Raw genomic sequence first — 17,275 nt, forward strand, 5'->3', positions numbered from 1 at the left:
GGGAACCACTGTTCGTAATAGTTTCTCTTTGAAATTAGAGTAGCGGCCCTTTTAAGAAATGACGTCCGATTTTTTGTGTTTGCATCACAAGTGATTGTAGCGTCGAGATTCGTTCAAACGAGAGGGGGAAAACATTTAAAATTAGGCCTGAACAGAAACTTTAACAACAAAATGTCTTTCTTTGGTTGTTAGTGCGGGAATTAACGTCGCAGCTGTTGTAGAAAAAAAAAACATAACCCGCTTAGGTTGATTTTTTTTCTGCAATAGCTGCGACGTTAATTCCCGTACTAACAAACAAAGAAAGACATTTTATTGTTTACATTTGTTATCTGTGTATAAAAAAAAAAAAAAAAAAAAAAAAAATTCAAGTAAAATTAAATACATTAATTTATGAAGGAGCCGTTGCTCAAGAATTCTATGCAGGTGGCTTGCCTAGTGGCGTTTACTGACTGATAAATGGCAGTGTTTTTATAAGAAATAAAGGAAAAAATATTCAATGGATGTATTTTATATAAATTATTAAAAGTTGACAAAGGTGCCTCAAAGATTTTTCTAGATAACTTGACAGTACAGGCCCGTAGGAAGCAATTTCAGTTGAAGGGGGTGGGGGGCACAGCCATACATTTTCAGTTGGGGGGCACTATCAACTACCAAAAATCCCTTGACAAGCAAAAAAAAAAGGCAGACATTTTTATTGAGGGTGCACAAGCATATAGTACGTACGTGTTCTATAGTATTCTTGAGCCCCCCTCCCCCCCCCCCCCCAGATCATACGGCCATGCGATATCATAGAAGGTGAGATTGATCATTTTGAAGAGTTTGATTGTACATGTATGAAAAATTGGACGGGACTCGATAGTCGAAATGTTGGTATATCTAAATTAAGAGAATTAAAATATATTGTATTACATATATCTTGATCATCACTTCCAGCAGGCTCGTGGTACTAATTAAGGGGGTGGGTGGGGGCTCCAACTGTTTTATGATTTTTTCCTTTGCTGTAGATTCTATATATCCCCCCCCCCCCCCCATGTACAAACACACACTTTCTAAAAATTGTTTGCAAGTAGGGTGGAAGGTCTGGTCCGCTTCGCCGTCTACGATTTTCATCGTATGTAATTGATCAATCGGATATATTTCTTTAGACAGTCGGTAACAATCCTAATTTGTAGTGTTAGCGGTGTATCTACAAATTTTGACCCGACAATAAGCACTCATGCAAATCAAAACAATACTTCAAACGAAAGCACGTCTTAATGTGGAGGTATCCCATATTACCTGAAGGTGAAATATCCCTCTGTTCCAAATTTCACCATTTTTTTTTTTTTTAAATTCCCAACATTGATTTTCATCAACAACAGTAGCATTAGATTCAAATGGAAAATAGTTTGAATTATGAAGCGTTGCTTACTTTTTCAGAAATGAATATTATATCTAATCATGATATGAAGAAAATTTGACATGGTAAGTAGAAAGGTAAATATTTTTCTATATCACAATAAAAATATAATTTAAGGTATATATAAAAATTATATTTACTATCATACCTATCTAATTCGCTTTAGAAAACATAATGAAGCGTTGCTGTTTAAATCAGAATATCACATTGTTTCCTGTGCTTGTAAAATAAAATGCATCCATCTACAAGAGTTATCTTTCCGTTATCGTTCTTCAAAATATTTTTAGTGAAAAAAATGTTAATTAATTGATTATAAGAATTCTGCATCTGAAATTTCTGTAACAATAAAAAGAATTATATGTTAAAAGATAGAGACATCTCAATTTCCTTAGTTTAAAGGAACTGAGTATAAATGTTTTAGGTAAACTATTAAAAGTAATTAATAAAAATATTGGCAATAGAAACCAATATTTGTACGATTGATTAGACTTGAATGAGTTGACTATAAAATGGTCCTCATAACGAGGATTGTCCGGTAAAATCGTGGACAAGTTGTCTATATTGAAAAATAATCATCACTGTGTTCTAAAACTTTCGCTACTTTTTAGTACATTTTTCATCAATATATATAGCAAATTTCAAATAGATATATGCTCAAATAAACAAAATATGAGATTTTATGTACTCGTATGGTATCGCCTTACGGCGCACGGATGATAACGTCAGTCTCTAAAGCAGTGTCACGTTTCCTCTTTGCTAAATAAAAGTTGGATAAGCCCCACTTAAATTCGGGGATTTCATTGATGAACATACTTGATTTTCCCTTTATTCCCCTATAAACAGTCGAGGAACCAATCTCGCACACACCTGGGACCTTCTGAAGATTTATTAGTAAGTTATGGACAGTGCTCTCACTATCATTCAACTAAACAGGTTCTCCTATATCGACGGTCTAAAGTGACAGCGTCTTTTGCTATTGCCAGTAGCTGTTTGTCCGTATGTTTTGTTCTACATATACCCGGAGACCCGATCAAAAAGCTTCCGCTTAGAAAACTCCCATTTACTCGCGGATAATCCATGACACTCCGGGCACCAAAATGAATAGTAAAATTTTAAAAAGTTCATATTAAATTAACAGTTCCAGTGAAATAAAAAGCAAGTTCATAATCACTAAATTAAGAGGTCCATTCACGGATTCTTTCTTGTCAGAGGTCTTGACGACAAAATCGCCGAGGGTTTTTTCATTGACTTTAACGTTACCGCTTTATAAAAGTGTGTTCGAATCGGCTCTTAGCTGATCACCCCAAGTAAATTGAATTCCGTTTAGTCAGGTTGAATTAATTTAAAAAAAAACAAACAAAAATAAAAAACAATATACAATTCTCGTAGACAACTGGTTTCTTAAGATGAATGAACTACTGCGAAAAATATAAGAAGAGTTCAAGGAACAAGGTTTTTATAGAAAAAAGCCCCAAGGGTGAAAAGGAAAAGTACGAAACATCTACAAGACATGACCAATCATATTCCAAAAGATGATTTGGCTGTTTAAAAAAAAAAATATGAGGAGTTAAGGGAACCAGCATTTGTAGAAAAACGTCTTTTTTTTTTTACCTCCAACCGCCCATGGGGTGAACATCGAAATTCCGAAACCTTATTGCACGTGGACAGGACACTCTCAGAGGTCCGTGTTTGCTCTGCTCCCGAGATGTATATTGTTTAGATGGACTTTGAGCTTGAATACTGTTCTCCATATTTCATCTCAATCCTATTCCAAAATATGAATTAATAGACTATTGCGAAAAATGTAAGAGTTCTGGGAATTTTTTTTTGAAAAAAAAGTTTTTTAACCCCCATTTGGCTCCTAGGGTTAAAATGAAAATTTAAATACATGTATCTTTCTACACAAGTTCAAGGCACCTCCAAAAGAAGTGTTGGCTTCTGATTAAAATGTAAGATTGGTTTGAGGAAGAATAGAGTGTGACTTACGAACCAAGATAACAATATACCCGAACTTTTTGAAAAGTTCGGTATAAAAAAACATTTTGCTTTAGTGTATAGAAGAGGGTCATTAAGCTATCTACCGACTAGGAGAATTTAGCATTAAACGAATACATACCGTTTTCCTCTCGAATCGGCCGCCATCATGTAAGTATAGACCACCCCTGATCGGGTTCACGACAGTGAATAAATTAGATGCTGTCATAGACCAGCTATACCTGAACGTTAAGTGTTTGCCTCTGAATGTACGCTAGCTTCCTTATACTTGGTAGCAAAGAAGCCACATAAGTTATTCTATAAACATAAAATATGCACAGATCTATCAAATTGAGCATAAAATGCACAGGTGAGCATATGACAATGGGTTTCTTATGTCAAAATTCATTACCGGCCTGAAATTAAATGTAATGAAGTAAAACAATAAAATCTTTCTTTGGTTGTTAGTTTGGAAATTAAATGTTTTTGATATCATTGACAGCTGCTTTTTCAATAAAAATGGAACTCGTAAATTTACATACCTTGTCATTGGTCATTTGCAAAATTATTTTGTTAAAAAACATTCTGATTGTACTCACAAGTACTCTGAAGTTGAGACGAAAAAGATGCTCGAGTTTCTGATTGACAATATCTATGTGGTTTTTGGAGACAAGGTCTTCCAACAATCTATTGGAATTCCCATGGGTACCAATTGCGCCCCGTTATTAGCAGACCTTTTTTGTATTCATATGAAGCAGAATTTGTCCAAAATCTTATACGTGAAAAGAAGAAAACACTTGCTGTGGCCTTCAACTCGACATTTAGATATATAGACATTTAGATATATTAGGCAATATATGTATTGTCAATTAACAATGGTTATTTCCATTCTTATGTCGATACGATATATCCTGGTGAGCTTGAGAAAAGAAGATGCCACAGAGTCAGACACATCTGTTTCATATTTGGATATTCTACTTGAAAAAGACGTTAATGGTTATCTAACAACCAAGCTTTATGATCAACATAATGACTTTAACTTTTCAATCGTCAACTTCCCTTACTTATGCAGCAATATACCTTCATCACCTGCATACGGGGTTTATATCTCTCAGTTGATTCGATACGCAAGAGCATGCTCTACGTATGTACAATTTCTAAAACGAGGTAAATTATTGACAAACAAGTTGATGAAACAAGATTATCAGCAGTCTCGTTTAAAGTCATCATTTCGTAAGTTCTATGATCGATACAATGACCTTGTCAGCAAATATAATTTATCATTGAGTCAAATGCTGACTGACGTTTTTCATACTAATTGTTAGGCCATTATTAACACACTGAATTGTCGACGGATTTTTCCGTTATTTCCCGATCATGACACGGAGCACACGGCGGGTGTGACCGATCGGCAGGGGATGCTCACTCCTCCATGGCACCTGATCCCAACTCTGATGTTTTGGAGGTCCGTGTTTGCTCTGCTCCTATTTTTGTATTGTTTAATGGACTTTTGAGCTTGAATACTGTTCGTTATCTCCATATATTTCATGTTGCAGAAAAAATACATAACCCGCATATGCAAAGGCGGATCCAGGGCCGGCGCGCCGAGCCCCCCCCCCCCCCCCCCCCCGTTTGAATTTTTTGTATGTAGAACTTGTTTGTCCTTTATCCCAAAATCAAGGAAAAAACATCTCTTATTTGTAAGAATCAGCTGACTTTGCCCTAGACTCACTGGGGGCTTCAATGCAGCCTTCAGACACCCCCCCCCCCCCGCCTTCTACTGCCCCCCCCCCGTTCTGAAATTCCTGGTTCCGCCACTGGTAAGCGCTTTTCTGCAATAGCTGCAACGTTAATTCCCATACTAACAAGCAAAGACATTTTATTGTTTATATTTATATCTGTATAAATAACCATATAAAGTGAACTGAAGTCCGTTAAATATTGTATGTTTCTTTGATGGAAGAACCGCTGCTCAAGAAATCTGTTCAGGTTGCTTGCTGCTTAGCATTCAAGGTCAAAAGCTAAATATGTAGTACCCCAAAGAAAGGATACACATGTGAAATATGAAAGTCATAGCTCCAACTAAGGCCATTCCAAGTTTTTATGCCCCCGTATCGAAGATTCGGGGGTATATAGGTTTTGCCCTGTCCGTCCGTCTGTCTGTCTGTTTATCTGTTTGTCTGTTTGTCCGCAAAAACTTTAACATTGCCCATAACTTTTGATTGGTTGGAGCTATGGCTTTCATATTTCACATGTGTATGCCTTGTGACAAGACCTTTCTTTGGGTACCACCATATTTGACCTTTTGACATTAACCTTGGAGTTTGACCTAGTTTTACAAAATTTTACCCAACTTTAACCTTGCCCATAACTTTTGAACAGTTGGAGTTAGGGCTTTCGTACTTCACATGTGTAATCCTTTTGACAAGACCTTCCTTTGGATACCAACAACTTTGACACTTTGACCTTGACCTTGGAGTTTGACCTACTTTTAAACTTTACCCTTGGCCATAACTTGTGAACCGTTGGTGCTAGGGCTTTCATACTTCACATATGTAATCCTTGTGACGAGACCTTTGGATACCAACAACTTTGACCCCTTGACCTTGGAGTTTGACCTACTTTTAGAAAACTTTAACCTTGGCCATAACTTGTGAACCGTTGGTGCTAGGGCTTTCATACTTCACATATGTAATCCTTGTGACAAGACCTTCTTTGGATACCAACAACTTTGACCCCTTGACCTTGGAGTTTGACCTACTTTTGGAAAACTTTAACCTTGGCCATAACTTTTGAACCGTTGGTGCTAGGGCTTTCATACTTCACATATGTAATCCTTGTGACAAGACCTTTCTTTGGATACCAACAATTGTAATCCATTGACCTTGACCTTGGAGTTAGACGTACTTTTGGAAAACTTAAACCTTGGTAATAACTTTTGAAAGATTGGTGCTTCAGTTTTCATATTTCACCAGTATATTTCTTGTGAGGAGGCCTTTCCTTAGGCACCATTATTTTTTACCATTTGACCTTGACCTTGATGTTTGACTTCCTTTTGAAAAACTTTAACCTTTTCCATATCTTTTCAATGGTTGCTGCTAGGGCTTTCATATTTCACAGGTATATTCCTCGAGACAAGACCTTACTTTGGGTACCAACATATTTGATTTGCATTTGAGAAAGTTTAACCTTTGCTATAAGTTGCCATACGGGGGCATCAGTGTTTCACAAACACATCTTGTTTCTATGTTTAGCGTACGTTCGCGTGCGCCTTGGTTTTTTGAACCCAATATCAGAAAAAAAAACAAACAAAATCAGAAGACCCGAAATTGATTGTTCTGGTCGAAATCTTTGAATTCTATCATTTCCTGTAATGATCTGTCTCCAATTTTTCATATGTGGTATTTTAAGCATTTAGTACCTTGATTTTGTTAAAGTATAGATCTAGAAAGGAGAAAACATTTTTGAAATCAAATCATTTGATTGACGTTACTTTTATTACTACGAAGTCCGTTTTCTTTTCTTTTCTTTTTTTTTTTTTTTTTTTTTTTTTTTTTTTTTTTTTGCGAAAAGGTAGGTAGGTTTTTGAAAGATGGGTGGACGCTAATCATAGAAAAAAACTTGGAATGGCCTAATCAAAAGTTATGGGCAATGTTAAAGTATTTGCGTACAAACAGATAAACAAACAGATGGACGGACAAGGCAAAAACTATATACCCCCGAATCTTCGATTACAGGGGCATAAAAATGATTTAGCTACTGGGTAAAATGTATGAGGAGTTCCTGTAAAAACATCTTCGACCCCCTTTTGGCCACATGATGAAAACATTGTTCAAAACCTTATTGCACATGTACCGGAAAACACTTATCATGAACTGGTTGCTGCTTAAGGACCCTCTATACCACAGGCACTTGTTTCGTATACGGGGCACCCCCTACTTATTTTTACCAGTGAAGTAGGGGGTGCCCCATATACGAAACAAGTGCCTGTGGTATAGAGGGTCCGGTAAAAATAAGTAGGGGTGTCCCGTATACGAAACAAGTGCGTGTGCTCTATACACTTAAGAAAAAGTTTTTTTGGACATTGAGAAAATTATAGCATGTAAAGATATAGATATTGAGCTTATCTTTTAATTTTCAACACAAGGTACCTTGCATTTACCCCACAGGAGTTCGCATACCTATCAATTTTACCGAAATGTTCAGTATAGATAAAAGATATGTAGTACCTAGGTATTACGTATTTTTTATTTACTAAAAATGTCGGTAAAATTGATAGGTATGCGAACTCCTGTGATATTATTATAGGTGTTACGTATTTTTTTATTTACTAAAAATTTCGGTAAAATTGATAGGTATGCGAACTCTTTTGATTTACCCCCAGGAAAAATGTCCAAAGACAATGAAGTACTAATGAACAGAAATCACTGTTGTTTACTTGATTGGACAAAATACCTGCAAACGAAGTATTCAATCTATCCACCTTGGCCTATTAAAATGTTATGAATGCTTGATTTGATCACAAATTATAAGAAATACACTGTACATTTCAATTTATTTTACTCTAGAACAGAAGGCAGATTATATATTCTATCTGAATACCACAAATCAAAACTCTAGTGTGCAGTGTATAGAGGGTTCTTAAATTGTAAGAGGACCTAAATAAACAACTTTCTGTAGAAATAGCGGGTATGAAAATGTAAAGGATACAAGATTAGAAAAGAAAAAAATGTGAACACCTCCGACGGGACTCGAACCCGCAATCCCCGGCTTAGGAGGCCGGTGCCTTATCCATTAGGCCACGGAGGCTTTGTACTACTTAACAGAAAATAGGAATATATACCTTAAATGATATATTAGAGACCTTTTAATGAGATAAACTCTTTTAAATCATGTACATTCAACTTTAATGTCTCATATTGATATCTTGAGGGTCTGTCTAGGCTATAAAAGGAAAATTCGATCGTGCAGATCGCGTTAAACAGAGAAGAACTCTTGTGCAATGGGAGATAGGATTAGTCGTGTTATTGGAGTTCGGAAGTGAAATGAAACTCTGGATATTGCTTCTGATTTTTATACCGTCGTGTACGTATACTTTCTAATTGTTTGTATAAATTACTGTATTAAACATATGCTTGTAACAGTCCCAAGTATGAAAAAGATCCCTCTGCTCTGTGGCCGACTGTCGAATGCATACACTTTCGCAAGTGAATATGGTGGCGTTCCAATATAAATAGTGTAACGTTTTTACTAATACAAATGATTATGGGTTGAGTCCGCTTAGATTTCCTTCCTGGGAAGCACGCTTATATTAAAACAAAACAATCTTAAATAACTAAAAAATGGCACTTATAGAAAACAGACCGAAATGTGTAATGTAAACTTTTTCCTTGGTCCTATCTGGATAATGATTGTCAAACAAAGCAATAACGAATTATAACAAAAGAATCAACTATAATTAAACTAAATCAATGATGCCAACATAACTTTAAAACTTATCCCTGTAGCTGCAGACTGACAAACTAACAATTCTGTTGTTTCCTGACACAGTCTGCAAGTACCTGAAGCACGTACACCCTAAAAAGCCACTGAGACATCTTTATTATTTTAGAGTCTCCAAGACACTAAAGAACTAGATGTTTGAGCTGAGTGTTCTAATTTACAATTCTGTTGTTTCCCGACACAGCCCAAGAACCTAGCCCAGAAAGTGTTACTCAACCAATGAGAAACAACCAAGTAAACGAAAACTAGACGAGTGTCCATATTTATACTATTTAGCATCTGCTTCATTAGTATTGATTGGTTAATAACTGTAAACATTTGGTTGGCAGAAATGTCAGTGCTAATTGGCTATATATATTTAATGATTCGATTGGAATTCAATCCACTATGATTATTCTATATCATTACCATAGGAAAAGGCGTAGACATATAGCAAACAAAACAAACAGTTTCCGAGTGAGTTATCTGGCGACATTATAACATGTATTGGTGTTCTTCCAGGTGAAGCATTTGTTCGATGCTTTAGTTGTTCCACGACTTACGACACACGCTGTGGAGATGCCTTTGCTTTTACAACAACAGATGCATCCCAATGCCAGGGCACCTGTGTCAAAAGAAGGGGCACACGAGGTGATCTTTTTTTAAAACGTATATTCAGATCCCAAGTTTTAGATTGGGATAATCCTTATATTGGGTAATTTTGGCATTGGGAATATCTGGTAAAAAATCTTTCATCAAAAAGGAGTTGAATTGGCATTTTATATTTTGGCAGATTTTCAGTTTTAATACTCAGTTTCTGCAGGGTTTTTAAGGGTTGTAGGAGGCCTGTATTCTGTCCCATTCCCCCAAAAAGTGGTGTGTTTTTTTTCCCAATTTCTGGGTCTTGGGTCCTCTGTATGTGAGATTGATGCCAGATATTCAGTGTGGTCCATTGTCCTATACAGAAGAGAAACAGAAAAACTTGTTTATCAAAAGTTGTTGCTTTTTATATACTTTTATGTGCATTTACAACATTTACAGCTAAATAAATTATCTATTTATCTATCTATATGCAGTGTTAACTTGGGAAATGTTATCCCAAACAGGCTATTATATCCCATTTGGGAATTGGTCTTAAGTCTTAATCTGTGGAATACATGTACAATGTATGGCCTGTGGCCAGTTTTTTGGGGAGTTGATGTACACTTAAGTCTAACATAAAAACATGTTTATACATGTACTGTTTTTTTTAATATTGATATATACTATTCAGTACATGTAGTGCTAATGATAAACATTCTTTATCAATTGTGGTATTTGGACCATGACTTGTCTTTCTAAATATTTTGTCAGTTTCATATATATTGACCCAATTTTTATTTTTTCAGACATTAACGGAGTAAGGACAGTTGAGATTACTCGCGGTTGTATTCCACAGACCACTGATGACTGTCACGACGGGAACTATAATGGGATATCCGTCTACATCTGTACATGTAATTCAGACTATTGCAATAATGCTCAGGGATCAAAATCGTCTACAAGCCTTATTCTGTTGCTCACAGTGCTTCCTCTATTGTATAAAATCATGGAGAGATGGTAGTTTTCTGGGTCGGATGAATTTAATAATTCATGTCACATTCTTGTATATGTTGAACCAGTTAGGTTTATGCATTATTAAATATTAATTGTTTTATGAATATGAAGTCATAAGGAATGTGTTACATGATTATTCTTTTAATAATACATTTTATAAATATATATAAAATTAATTAAAACATCATGAGCAGGCCCAGGAATTTTTCCCTGGAGGGTTCACTCCCTCTCCAGAAAAAAAATCTTATTTTGAAAAAGTACTTCTTCCATCTGTACAAACTTGGCATGAATAACTCAGACTAGAGATTCAAAAGTATTTATATGTCTACAAGTCAAGATCTACTTATGACCAGGGCCTTTAATTTGTGAATTCCACATTTTAGAAGTTACAAGTGACAAGTCTTGTTAGATCACCTGAGCTATAAGCTCAAGTAAACTTTTCTACAATTAGGATTTTTGAATTCTTCAAATGAAGTCTACATACAAGCTCTTTTATGGGGAGATAACAAAAGGTGACAATTTGGTGGCATATTTTAAAAATCTTCTCATGAACCACTGGGGCAGAAAATACAAAACTTTAGTGAGATCTTTTTCTTAAAGTGTAGAATCAAAATTAATCAAATCATGCCGTCGAAAGAGGGGGGGGGGGGGGGTCAGGCCACAATAGTTGATCAATCCTCTACATGGGAATATATTGGAAAAAATCTTTGATAATTTTTTAAGAACAGCAGGGCCGTGATTATCATATTTATATGTGTGCATCATTAGGTAGTGCAGATTCATATCATGGATATGTAACAAATTTAAAAAATTTCAAGTCAGTAGCAGGGCCAGACTAATCTTTAAAGAATGCAAACCATTCCAGTTGTGTAGATTCTTTTTTTTTCTTCAAATTATGGACCCTGGGGTTAGGGTGGGGATAAAATCAGAGATCCAAATATATTACATGTATAGATTTGTCATTACCCTATTGAGCTACATGTATGATGGGTCATAATATGGGTCAAAATTTTTCATGGGAATAAGGAATGACAAAAAATCTGTTAAAGAATAGCAGGGCTACAACAGTGTGCATTGTGGCCCATAGGCCTATTTACTCTTTTTAGGTCACCTGAGTCACTCAGGTGACCTATTGCTATCTGGTTTTGTCCGTCGTGCGTCGTCAGTCGTCCGTCGGTCGTAAACTTTTGAACATTTTCAGCTTCTTCTCTTGAACCACTGAACCAATTTCAACCAATTTTGGCATATAGCATCAATGGGTGAAGGGGTACAAAAATTGTGAATTTCATGGTCCCTGCCCCCCTTAGGCCTGAGGGGTAGGGCTAAAACCATCAAAATTAGTGCTATCTTTAAAAATCTTCTTCTTTACTCCTGGACATCAAGCAGTCAAACTGTTGGCATGATTGTAATAAGCATTGAGCCCTCTACCAAAATTGTGAAATTCATGGCCCCAGTGTCAGGGGTTCTGGTGCTAGGGTGGGGCTATATAGATCATATAGTGAAAGTGCATTATTTCTTTGAAAATCTTCTTCTCTACTCCTGGGTATTATTTAAACAAATTAAATACATAGTTATGATAAGCAAGGGTGACTCTACCAAAATTGTGAAATTCATAGCCCCAGGGTCAGGGGTTCTGGTGCTAGGGTGGGGCTATATAGATCATATAGTGAAAGTGCATTATTTCTTTGAAAATCTTCTTCTCTACTCCTGGGTATTATTTAAACAAATTAAATACATAGTTATGGTAAGCAAGGATGCCTCTTCCAAAATTGTGAAATTCATGGTCCAAGGATCAAGGGTTCTGGTGTTAGGGTGGGGCTATATAGATCCTATACTGAAGGTGAATTATTTCTTTGAAAATCTTCTTCTTTGCCCCTGGGTATTATCTAAACAAATTAAATACATAGTTATGATAAGCAAGAGTGACTCTACCAAAATTGTGAAATTCATAGCCCCAGGGTCAGAGGTTCTGGTGCTAGAGTGGGGCTACATAGGTCATATAGTGAAAGTGCATTATTTCTTTGAAAATCTTCTTCTCTACTCCTGGGTATTATTTAAACAAATTAAATACATAGTTATGATAAACAAGGATGCCTCTTCCAAAATTGTGAAATTCATAGCCCAAGGATCAGGGGTTCTGGTGTTAGGGTGGGGCTATATAGATCTTATAGTGAAGGTGAATTATTTCTTTGAAAATCTTCTTCTCTGCCCTTGGGTATTATTTAAACAAATTAAGTACATTGTTATGATACGCAAGGATGCTTCTTCCAAAATTGTGAATTTCATGGCCCCAGGGTCAAGGGTTCTGGTGAAAAAAGGGGGGGGGGGCTCTATTGATTATATAGTGAAAAAGCAAAATTTCTTTGAAAATATTCTTTCCTGCTCCTGGTTAAAAAGCAAAGAAGCTAATTGTATAGTTATGATGAGCAAGAGTGCTTCTTCCAGAGTAGTGAATTGCGTGACCCCTGGGTCAGATGTGCTGGTGTAAGGGTGGGGCTCTTGATAATATAGTGAAAATGCATTAATTCTATTAAATAATCCTGTCTACTCTTAGTGTTAAGCAGATAAACAAAGTGATTACTTATGATGAGCAAACTTCTGGTCGCAGGGTGAGAGGATCTGGTGTTTCTCACTGGGGAGGGGGAGGGGGGGGGCTCTATTGATAATATAGTGAATCTGTAATAAAAATGCATCATTTCTTTAAAAATCTTCTCTGCACCTGGGCATATCAGAGGCAAAGAGAGTAAAAGTTTTAATAAGGAAGAGTATTTTTACCAGATTTTTGAACATCTGGACCATTTGGTCAAGTGTTCTGGTCCTGGCCAGGGCTCTATTAATTTGTATTCTACTGAGAGGAGTTATTCCCCTTTGCCATTTACTTTTGATAATTAATCACTGTAAATAATGTACTTGAAAGGTTAATAGAATAAGAGAATTATGCAAGAATTTTTATTGTATAATACAAAAAGTACTTCTATAGTTTTAATGATCAGGTGTACTTGTAAGTAATAGATAAATAAAAACGAGACAAAAATAACTTGTCTTTTTAAATGTTCATCAAAGAACCAAGAGAAGCCAATGTAAGAGATTTCAACAAGGAATTAAAGTTGTACAGAAGCACTGATAGTTTGCTAATATACTGTATGATGATAGTGATAAATGGGGAACAGATTAGAATCTAATTTATGAACTGTTAATGAATACTAGACTAATTATTTTGTTGATCCTGATCACCCTATTTTTCTTGCTTTTGGGCAACAAAGCTTCACCTTTCAGTTCATTTTATACTCTATGGATCCTCTAAATTGTTGTATTATACTCAGGTGACCGTTAAGGCCCTTGGGCCTCTTGTTTGACCTAGAGATTGTGAATGTGTTTGTCTGTGATGTCATGGATTTTTTCCATTGAATCCATTCTCTTTTACAATTATGAATCAATTTTTTTTCAATGTTATTTTACTCTCTGTGATAATTATTTATGATACAAATTACTGACAGAAATCATGTTTTTTTTTTAATTTTATTTTTTGGGACATTTTACAATTGAAAAATGTATAAATACATGCACACAGTTATTCATATAAAGGTTATCTCTAACTTGTGTAATTGACAAACACAGGGATATGTATCAAATCTGCTTTTATGGTGAATGTCTCTTTATAAAATATTGAGTATTTTAATGAGTATCTTTGTCATTTGGATACTAAAATTAAATAATGCATTTTTTAATAACGTGAAAAATATGATAAATACTAACAGTACAAAACCAGAAATGAATGCTGTACGTGATGTATATAGTTTTTCTTTGTACAGCGTATCATTATTAGTACATTGTAGGATCAAAAGTTTGTCAGCTTGGTTTACTTTGCTTTAAGATTCCACAATAAAACCTTTTATTAAAAAGTACATGTATATCTTATCCACAAACCAAGCTTATTACTTGTCTGTTCATCTAATATTCCATTTATTTCTGTTTTATAGTAAAACTCGGTTAAAGGGAAGTCTTGGGGACCTTTGAATTTACTTCACTGTACCTGTAATTTGTTATATCTGTATAACAAATTTGTTATAGTATATACAATGTATATAACGAATTCATTATAGTATTTATAGGGAAGTTGCAAAAAAGATTTTTTTTCCCCTTCAAGTATAACTACCAAATGTATTTTGGGAAGTATTGAACATAAGAGTTACCTTGGAGTTCAAAAATTTTCAGATGAATTAAATTTCATATTTAAAATACTTAATACAAAAATATTTTCAGTTCAATACTTTAAAAATGAAATCTTTGAAAATTCGCTATAAAAGATGTAAACTTTGTTATTTTTAACCTGTTTGGGACAAAGAATCAGTTTGCTATGTCTGTAAATTCGCTATATCTGAGTTCGTTGTATCCATAAAAATTTACAAGGATTAAGAATTTTTCCAGGGATACCAAAAAACTTTGCTATATATGTAAATTCGCTCTATCCATGTTCGTTTTAACGAGTTTTACTGTAGTCCTCACTTTTAAGCATGCAGTGTTGATTCTTACATGGTTATTTATGGTTGTGATTGAATATTTTTTTACATTAAAAATCAGTTTTCTGTCTCTTGGTTGATAACTCTGAATGTATTGTTCATGTAAAGTTCAGTCATGATTTATATTCAGCAATCTGTATATACAGTATCGGTATATCATATGTAGTTATGTTGACTAATTGGTACACATTTGGTATTTATGTAGTTAGTCATTTTGACTAATTGCTGTATTATTGGTATCTAGTAGATAATTACCCTCTAATGAGTCATGTATAAGTGAAGTTTGGTTTAGTGTGATGATTCAGGGATCCAAGTGTATAACTATCCCTCAATTTATGTGCAGGCTTTAGTAGTAGAACTCAAATTTGTGTCTGAATTTGTCACACAGTAAGTTGGATATGGAGTGAAAGTGATTGCGAGATTATGAAGACAGCTCGATTGGATGAAGGAGAAATTACATCCTAATAGACCACCTCAAGAAATTCCAAACATGCTGAATTAAGGATTGTATACGAGGTCTATTTAATAACTCTTGTTTATAATTGTTTATTCATCAACATATTTATTGAGACATGAATTTATAATCACTTGACTATGTCATGTATAACACTTTATCAGTTTCATTAATACATTTTGTATTCACAGCCTGAGGCACTTTATTATATAAAACTCATTGGCAAATAACATATCATTAAATTTTACAATATACAATTTATATATATATGCTGATAAATAAAGTTATTTTTCTACTATATTTGTTTTTGAAGTTTGTTTTCCGATATTGAAAAGAAGCCCAACATACAACTATAGTAGCCTATAGCAGATGGAATCTTGAGTAAACAGTTAAAGGCAAAATTGTCTGATTACTAATTAGACTAATTAGTCTGCATTTATCATTAGTCGAATGTAATTTAATTGAATTTTTCAAATATGGATGAAATGATTTTTATCAAGCTGTTTCATAAGTACATTACATCATAATCCACTACATAACATTATATATACAAAAAGTGGAGAATTTGTCCCTGTTTATTACAAAATTAATAATAGTTGAGCATAAATGGAGAAGTTTAAATTATCATTTAGAAATAATTTTCTGTTTTCTGCACATAGACATTGCAAAATAGGAGCAGTTATTTGATATATTATGAAATCTTTTTTGTTGAATATGGTATTTTCCTCTCTAGTCCTGACCATTATAAGATTTCTGACAAGACAAAACATTCCTAGATTTTGTCTGTCTGATTACTCTAGTCACACAGGCTGATGATATGATCAAAATCATTGGACATTCAGACTTTCTATTACTTTTGAAGGTACGACTTGTGGATTTGGACACTTTGGTAAGGTAATAAGGGGAGCCCTTATTCTCCGACAATTGAAAAAATACTTTGGGTGCACTTACAGGGGAATTGTTTCTGATTGAAATCATAAATAAAAGATAAATAAAAACAATTATTTACAAAACCTCCCCCCCCCCCCCCCCCCGGCCTTTTCAAAACAAAAAAAAAATGTGTGAAATCAAAGATTTCTAAGCTTACCTTAGATACCAAATTTGGTTGAAACTGGTTCAGGCATTCTGGAGAATAAGCTGAAATTGTTCATAAGTTTACAACCGAAGACCAGGTACAAGATGACGTACTATAGCAATAGAACACCTTAGTGACTCAGGTGACCTTAAATTGTAGGTCAGATCGAGTTTCCCAAGAGTGTATTAGAACACCCTAGTGACTCAGGTGACCTAAAATTGTAGCTCAGATCGAGTTTCCCAAGAGTGCATTTCTAGATGCATCTTCCATGTAAATTTGGTCCTAATAAACTTCATAGTTATAACGTGGTAGTTGACTTCCTCCAAAATTTTTAACATGGTTACTCATCTAGGAAATGTAGGTCAAATCCAGCATCTGAAGCAAGTGTGGTAGTGTGTCTCCCTAGATGCATCATCCATGCAAGTTTGGTCCAGGTAGGGCTTACAGTTACTGGGAATGGATATGCCATTAAAACTTTAACTGGGACCCTGATGCCACTGTCAAAGAAAAGGCTATTAATAGCACAAGTCATCTTGACTTCATGACTTCTCGACTTCATTGAGGTGAGCTAAACATCTACAGTATGTAAAACATGGTTACAAGCTTATAATAATACACATTTACAGCTAAATGGTTTTCATTTTCATTCCCAATAGTAATAAAATGTACTATTAACTTGGAGATATTTTGAATTATGTTAGCACTTCACTAATAGCTTGTTTTATTGTAGTTTCAAACAATAAATGTTTTATATATATCAAGTCACTTTATCCTTT

The 17,275-nt window shown here is 34.8% G+C and overlaps 2 protein-coding genes and 1 non-coding gene across 3 annotated transcripts in view; 2 read left to right on the forward strand and 1 right to left on the reverse strand.

Moving 5' to 3' along the window:
- LOC133174302 (high mobility group-T protein-like) overlaps positions 1 to 17,275 on the forward strand; it is a 91,991-nt gene that overhangs the window by 35,074 nt on the left and 39,642 nt on the right. The window lies entirely within an intron of this gene.
- Trnar-ccu (transfer RNA arginine (anticodon CCU)) lies at positions 8,110 to 8,182 on the reverse strand. The gene has a single exon. It is a non-coding gene; the product is annotated as a tRNA-Arg (tRNA).
- On the forward strand, positions 8,410 to 11,078 carry LOC133174304 (uncharacterized). Its single transcript, XM_061309402.1, has 3 exons — positions 8,410 to 8,458; positions 9,377 to 9,505; positions 10,243 to 11,078. Exons 1-3 carry the CDS (start codon positions 8,419 to 8,421, stop codon positions 10,455 to 10,457), a joined length of 384 nt encoding a protein of 127 aa, XP_061165386.1. The 5' UTR covers positions 8,410 to 8,418; the 3' UTR covers positions 10,458 to 11,078.

Source organism: Saccostrea echinata, unplaced genomic scaffold (assembly GCF_033153115.1).
Source record: "Saccostrea echinata isolate AGI-Se365-2 ecotype Australia unplaced genomic scaffold, CSIRO_AGI_Sech_v1 ptg000057l, whole genome shotgun sequence".
Classification (NCBI taxonomy): domain Eukaryota; kingdom Metazoa; phylum Mollusca; class Bivalvia; order Ostreida; family Ostreidae; genus Saccostrea; species Saccostrea echinata.

Excerpts from the sequence above, each read along its gene's own strand:
- LOC133174304 (XM_061309402.1), top strand. The coding sequence starts at position 8,419 with ATGAAACTCTGGATATTGCTTCTGATTTTTATACCGTCGT. Across the intron at positions 8,459-9,376 it reads TCTGATTTTTATACCGTCGT|GTGAAGCATTTGTTCGATGC; the intron begins GTACGTATACTT and ends GTGTTCTTCCAG. Across the intron at positions 9,506-10,242 it reads CAAAAGAAGGGGCACACGAG|ACATTAACGGAGTAAGGACA; the intron begins GTGATCTTTTTT and ends TTATTTTTTCAG.